Source organism: Pongo abelii, chromosome 5, assembly GCF_028885655.2.
Source record: "Pongo abelii isolate AG06213 chromosome 5, NHGRI_mPonAbe1-v2.0_pri, whole genome shotgun sequence".
Taxonomy (NCBI): domain Eukaryota; kingdom Metazoa; phylum Chordata; class Mammalia; order Primates; family Hominidae; genus Pongo; species Pongo abelii.
Window position 1 is genome coordinate 32070679 of NC_071990.2, and position 7214 is coordinate 32077892.

At 50.9% G+C, this 7214-nt stretch overlaps 1 protein-coding gene across 2 annotated transcripts; it reads right to left on the minus strand.

Annotated features, from left to right (window-relative positions):
* Positions 1-3154: 3154 nt before the first annotated feature.
* Positions 3155-6979, minus strand: NEU1 (neuraminidase 1). 2 transcript variants are annotated; one of them, NM_001135467.1, is given in 6 exon segments: positions 3155-4049; positions 4146-4282; positions 4543-4725; positions 5289-5551; positions 6102-6294; positions 6763-6967. In NM_001135467.1, coding segments are annotated over 5 exon segments (804 nt in total). In that variant the 5' UTR covers positions 6922-6967; the 3' UTR covers positions 3155-4049; positions 4146-4276.
* Between the last annotated feature and the right edge of the window lie 235 nt (positions 6980-7214).

The following is a 7214-nucleotide window of genomic DNA, read 5'->3' on the forward strand; positions in this document are numbered from 1 at the left end:
TATTAAAAGAACAAAAAAAAGCTGGAAAAAAAAAAGTTCTTTATTTCTGCAACTTTGACGTACATATAATTTATTTTAGCTGGACACTTGCACTTGTTTAAAAGTTCTGACCCTGGTTTTCAAACTTAAATGTATTACGAATCACCCAGAAGGCTTGTTAATGCCTGGTGGCATTTTTATTTTATTTTAATTAATTAATTTATTTATTTATTTTAGTAGAGACGGGGTTTTGCCATTTATTTATTTATTTTAGTAGCGATGGGGTTTTGCCATTTTGGCCAGGCTGGTCTTGAACTCCTGACCTCAGGTGATCCACCTACCTCGGCCTCCCAAAGTGCTGGGATTATAGGCAAGAGCCAGTGCGCCCAGTTAAAAATTCATTTTAAAGAATGAGACGCAGCCGGGCGCAGTGGCTCACGCCTGTAATCCCAGCACTTTGGGAGGCCGAGGTGGGCGGATCATGAGGTCAGGAGATCGAGACCATCCTGGCTAACATGGTGAAACCCCATCTCTACTAAAAAAAAAAAAAAAAAATACAAAAAAATTAGCCGGGCGTGGTGGTGGGTGCCTGTAGTCCCAGCTACTCGGGAGGCTGAGGCAGGAGAGTGGCATGAACCCAGGAGGCAGAGGTTGCAGTGAGCTGAGATCGTGCCACTGCACTCCAGCCTGGGCAACAGAGTGAGACTCCATCTCCAAAAAAAAAAAACAATGAGACGCATGCTTAATAATGCAGGGGAGAATGTCATGAGGTCTGGGATTTGCTTTAAAATACTTCAGCAAAAGAAAGGAAAAGAAAAAAGTAACAGAAGCAAATGTGGCAACATCTTGATAACTGTTGGAACTGGACGTTGGGTACATGGGGTTCATTAAACTTTTTTCTCTACTTTTATGTGTTTTTTACAATGTCTCTAAATAAAAAAATTAAATATTACATTACTGATCACAAATTCTGGATAAAATAAAATTATACTATGCCTTGACATATACTGGGATTATTCTACTGCTACCATCAGATAGAATAAATTATCCCAACATTTCTTAGAGAAGCAGTTGAAAGTAAAACAAACCTCTAACTGCAAATGAATGTGGCCCTCAGCCCACAGTCTTTAACTTTTTTTTTTTTTTTTTTGAGACAGAGTCTTGCTCTGTTACCCAGGCTGGAGTGCAGTGGTGTGGTCTCGGCTCACTGCAACCTCCGTCTCTCAAGTTCGAGCAATTCTCCTGCCTCAGCCTCCCGAGTAGCTGGGATTACAGGCACCTGCCACCATGCCTGGCTAGTTTTTGTATTTTTAGTAGAGACGGGGTTTCACCATGATGGCCAGGCTGGTCTTAAACTCCTGACCTCGTGATCCGCCCACCTTGGCCTCCCAAAGTGATGGGATTACAGGTGTGAGCCACCACACCCGGGCTTTTTTCTTTTTTTTTTTTTTTTTTGAGATGGAGTCTCGCTCCTTCGCCCAGGCTGGAGTGCAGTGGTGTGATCTCGACTCACTGCAAGCTCCGTCTGCTGGGTTCACGCCATTCTCCTGCCTCAGCCTCCAGAGTAGCTGGGACTACAGGCACCCGCTACCATGCCCAGCTAATTTTTTGTATTTTCAGTAGAGATGGGGGTTTCACCATGTTAGCCAGGATGGTCTCGATCTCCTGACCTCGTGATCCACCCGCCTCGGCCTCCCAAAGTGCTGGGATTACAGGCGTGAGCCACTGCGCCTGGCCTCTTTTAACTTTCTTAACATCTCATCTAGGCACTGCATTTTCCTTCCACACGGAGGAAAGCAAGGGCTCTCCCACTTACCTGCAGGCTGCCCAGATTCTTTTCATAAGCATCGGCCTGGGGAAAATTTTTTACATAATTTGCCATAGGAAGTGCTCACTTCCCTGTCAGGCTAGCCGGGACAGGATTCCCATCTGCATTTCACACACTTGCACCCTATTTCATGGAGGATAGTATCCTACCCCCTGTTAGAAATATAAAACAGCGTGGATTTTTTTTCAGACAGAGTCTCACTCTGTTGCCGAGGCTGGTGTGCAGTGGTGTGATCTCAGCTCACTGCAAACTCCGCCTCCTGGTTCAAGCGATTCTCCTGCCTCAGCCACCTGAGTAGCTGGGACTATAGGTGCAAGCAAACACGCCTGGCTAGTTTTTGTATTTTTAGTAGAGACGGGATTTCACCATATTGGCCAGGCTCGTCTCGAACTCCTGACCTTGTGATCCGCCCACCTCGGCCTCCCAAAGTGCTGGACTATATGTGTGAGCCACCACGCTTGGCTAAGTGTGGATTTTAAAATATCTTATAGGCTGGGTGCAGTGGCTCAAGCCTGTAATCCCAGCACTTTGAGAGAATATGGCCGGCGGATTGCTTGAGCTCAGCAGTTTGAGACCAACCTAGGCAATATAGTGAGACTTTGTCTCTACTAAAAATTTAAAAAATCAGCCCGCCGGCACCATGGCTCATGCTTGTAATCCCAATGCTTTGAGAGGCCGAGGCGGGTGGATCACCTGAGGCCAGGAGTTTGAGACCAGCCTGGCCAACATGGTGAAACCCCGTCTCTACTAAAAATACAAAAATTAGCCGGGCGTGGTGGCGGGCACCTGTAATCCCAGCTACTCGGGAAGCTGAGGCAGGAGAATTGCTTGAACCTGGGAGGCAGAGGTTGCAGTGAGCCGAGATCGCACCACTGCACTCTAGCCTGGGTGACAGAGCAAGACTCTATCTCAAAAAAAAAAATTAAATTAAATTAAAAAATAAATAAATAAAAAATCTTATGGCGCTCCCTTCATACTCATTACACCTGTGAAGATCAACCTGTTTCTCGGTGATAAGAAGGAATGTAGGCTGGGTGTGGTGGCTCATAGCTGTAACCTCAGCACTTTGGGAAGCTGAGGGATGAGGATTGCTTAAGCACAGGAGTTCCATACCAGCCTGGGCAACATAGTGCAACCTTGTCTCTACTGAAAATAAAAATAAAAAAAATTAACCAGGCATGGTGTCACCGACCTGTAGTCCCAACTACTCTGGAGGCTGAGATGTGAGAATCACTTGAGCCCAGGAGATTGAGGTTTTAGTGAGCCATGATTGTGCAACTGCACTCCAGCCTGGGTGACAGAGTGAGCCCTGTCTCAAAAAGAGCAACAACAAAAAAAGAGGGAATGTCAAAAGGAAAAGAGGATTTGATTTGCCAAAGTCAGATTTTCACAGGCAATATGCACATCAGGTTTCTCCCCAGAACTCACCCAGGCTCACAGGGATACATGAGGAAAACAGACATGAAGATGTGTATTGACAGAACCATAGAGACTCTACAAATATTCATTATCCTTCATTAAAAATTTTAAGTTACAAACATTTTGATTGATAAATAGTCAGTCGTGGTGGTGCACCTAGTCCTTACTCTGAAACCAAATATCCTGTCATCTGGGGACTTTCACCAGCCCTGTCGGTTATCTTACCCAACACCAAAGAGGAGGCTCAGCCTTCCCCAGTTCCCTGAGTTCACATTGATTCAATTCTACAGCTCACTAGCCCTGCCCAAGACAGGACCAATCAATGTCCCGGGAGGGCAGAGAGGGTGGTGGGGCCACACTTACCCATATGGGAAGACAGTATTCTCGGATGAGGGCAGGACTTTTCTGTGGGAGAGGACGCCTGGCTTTCAGTCCTAAAGGAAGTGATTTCCCTGGTAAAGGAAAGGTGATTTTGCCAAGGCTGGAGTCTAAAGGAAGATGGAACTGTCTTTCAGGCGTCTCCAGCAGACCCTCTACAGACCCGTGTTCCTGGAGGCAGAGTCCTGGGCCTAATACCCCTGTGGCAGTGGCACAGCTCAGAGCGTCCCATAGACACTGATTTTGGCCATGGAGATGCTCTCTGTGTAGTGGTTCCGGCCTTTCTCATACAGGACGTAGAGCTGGGGGGCCTGCTCTTCTCCATCCATGCTGCCCTCCAGGGTTGCCAGGGATGAATAGCCACTGGGGCCTGGCCATAGCTGGACTGTCTCTTTCCGCCATGAGGTACCATTGCTGAAGCTCCATCGCAGGGTCAGGTTCACTCCTGGGGAGAGCAGGAGAGTCAGGGGGAGAGGGTCTCTGCCCAGGCCTTGTCTAGACACAGGGCTCTCCCTGCTGACCCCACCCATGAGGCACTCACGGAACTCTGGATGTGCTGGGTTGGAGAAAAAGACAATGCCAGAGCTGGTGACTACAGCTCCTGCAGCTACCACAGGGTCCACGAGCTCAGGGTCGAAGGTCACATCACGGGGCCTTAGTGTATCACAGGCATCATAGCTGCGGAGGACAATTCGGCAGTGGCAGTGGTAGTTGTTCTGGTTTCGGGCATTGATGACGACTGAGCCATCTGGGAGCTCATACGGCTGAGGGGAGAGGGCAGGAGCTCAGGGAGGGAACAGGGAAAATGCCCTGTCCCTGAGGGGAGCCAGGGTGTGTGGCACTGAGCTGAGCAGTCAGAGCCTGGGTCTATGTGTGAAATGATGTTCTGGAGGGCAGGGAGGGTCAAATGGGTAGGGAACATCTCATGGACTCCTGACCTGGCATTCATCAGGATTGAAATCATTTTCGTGCTTGGGCTGACCGTACGGGATGCCGCTGACCCCACTTCCGTAGCGCCAGGAGGCACCATGATCATCGCTGAGGAGACAGAAGACTCCGTCCCGCTCCAGCGTCCCATGGCCACACACGATGAGGCGGCCCTTCCGTGGCTCCCGCTGTTTCTGTGGGAAAGGGAACTGGGTGTCACAGAAGGAGACTGTAGGGGCTCAGAGGCAGGGACAGAGAACCCACCACTTGCCAAATGCAATCACATGTATGGTCCCCTTCAGTTCAGCCCTTGCTCACTGACGGTTCCAGTCAGATCTCATAAACACACACCCTGTTTGAATTAAGCTCTCCCAGGGTGTACAGCTGGACATGTGCACCAGGGGCCCAGCCACAGGGTGCATTAGAGCTTAAACCCAACCTGTGCTCACTCGCCAAGCTGTGCACCCTGGCACAGGGTTGTGTCTGTCCAAAGAGGAAGTGCCTTTTTCTACTTTGCATGAGGGTATTTCATGAACTAACACAGTCCTGTTGACAATGCTAAATGGGAAGCCAATGGCAAAGTTCCCTCTTCTCCTGATAATGTGTTCCTACCAGGATGCCCTGTCTTTCAAGGAATCCCACCCAAGCCAGAAAATCTGACTTCAGAGAATCTTCCCCTTGGAAAGGAGTCCATTTGGGGGTATCCCTCAGACTCTCCACAAGGCAGCCCCCTCCACCTATCTCCTAGGACAGAGACCTGAATACCAGAGCCCGGCCCAGGGGCAAACACTTCAGTGCCAATATCCAGGGAGAGATTCCGGGGTGTGCTCCAGGAAACACCATCATCCTTGCTCCATACCAACATGGTAGAGGCCACCTGGCAGCCGGCCTTGTGAGCACAAAGGGAGTAGAAAAGAAATACCACTCCTGTCTCAACATCGCTCACTACCGCCCCAAGGTTCAGCCCATCGGGGACATCCCCGTCATTGACAATGAATGCTGTAGGAGACCATGTGCTGCCTGAAAAAAATTGGAGGAAGAAACCCAGAGTGAGCACTGTGCAGGTACCCTTTCTACGACTTCCCGTTAATTTCCCACCTCCTGCTAGGGACCCCAGGCCTTCCCATGGTCCCAGGGTGCAATCCAACACTTGCACTATGTATACCTCTTGTCCTGTTTTACTTTTCTCCATTGCATTTATCACCTTGCAACAGACAAAAAAGTTTACTTGTTTATTATGCTTGTCTGTCTCCTTCCAGTACAATTTAAATCCTGTGAGGGCAGAGATTTTTGGTCTGTTTTGTTCGTGGCTATATTCATGAAACCTGAAATAGTGCCTGGTATAGGTATATAGTACCCAATAAATGTTTGCTAAGTGAATGTCCAACTCCTTGGTGATCCCAATTTCCAGATCACTGTCCTAGACACTTGCCCTTCTCAGGTTCCCCCTACCCCTCAGGGACTTCGGCAACCAACCCTCTAAGTTCCCCTATCCTCAGGGCCCTTGGGCTCATTGGGCTGCCCACCCATCCAACCTAGCACCGGCTTTTTCACCCAAGCATCTTTATACCCTGGTCCATGGACCTCCGCAGGGCGATGAACTTGGCCCCCTCATCGGATGAGGACATTTTCCTCGCCTCAGCAAAGGCGAGAAGAGTGCCCCGCGGAGTGGCTGTGATGAGCGGGATGCGGAAGGTGTCCACTGAGCCGATCTGTCTCCCGCTCACCCACAGCAGTTGCTCCATGGTCACCAGCGGCTGCACCTGTCATGGAAGGAGGAAGGGTCAACAAAGACAAACTTGTCTTGGGGGTTTTAGGAACTCACGTTCCGATGGGAGAGGGAGGATGTAATGGGGATCCCGAGTAGGGGATGGGGTCCCAGAACAAGAAAGAGGAACACGAAGGATAGTTTGGAGCGAAGCTGGCGGCTCGGAGCAGGGGAGGGTCTACGAAAGGGGAAGGAGCCTTCAAGGAGGGAAGGGGACCCCAAAAGAGGAAGGGGCTCGAATGAGGAGGAAGACCGGGACCCGGAGAGGGAAAGGGGCTCGAATGAGGAGGAAGACCGGGACCCGGAGAGGGAAAGGGGCTGGGAGCGGTCGGAGGAAACGGGGTCTGGGAGAAAGAAAAGGGTCCTGTCGCGGAAAGTCGGCTCAGCCGCCCGCGTTCCGGGGGACACTAGGTGTCGATCACCTGCGCGAGTCGGGGATGGGGCTATGCAACGGGTGACTCACCAGACCGAAGTCGTTCTCAGCCTTAGACCAGGAGGCTGCCAGAGACAGCAGCAGGAAGATCGCGGCAAACACCCGAACCCTACAGCCTCCCCAGAAGCCCAGAATCCGCGGCCCCCAGCGTCTGCCCGGGAGCGCCGTGCTGGGTTGCTCCCCAGTCATCTCTCCCCGCAGTTGCCGCGACCCTGGCAGTTAGACTCCACAGAGTCGGGAGTCAGCTGACCTGGACTCTTTAAAGCGCAGATGTCACCCTTAAGCCCGCCCTGGTCTGGAGGCCCCGCCGAGCTTCCAGGACTCTAATTGGTCTTCAAGCAGCTCATCTCCTCTCACGTGATCACGCAGCGTCTCGAAGCTTGCCCTTCCGATTGGCCCTCTTGGAGGCCCGGAGCGCGTGACCCGAACGGGAAGCGGACTGGCTGGGGTGAAGAAGGGACCGGCACCATCCGTATTGGGCT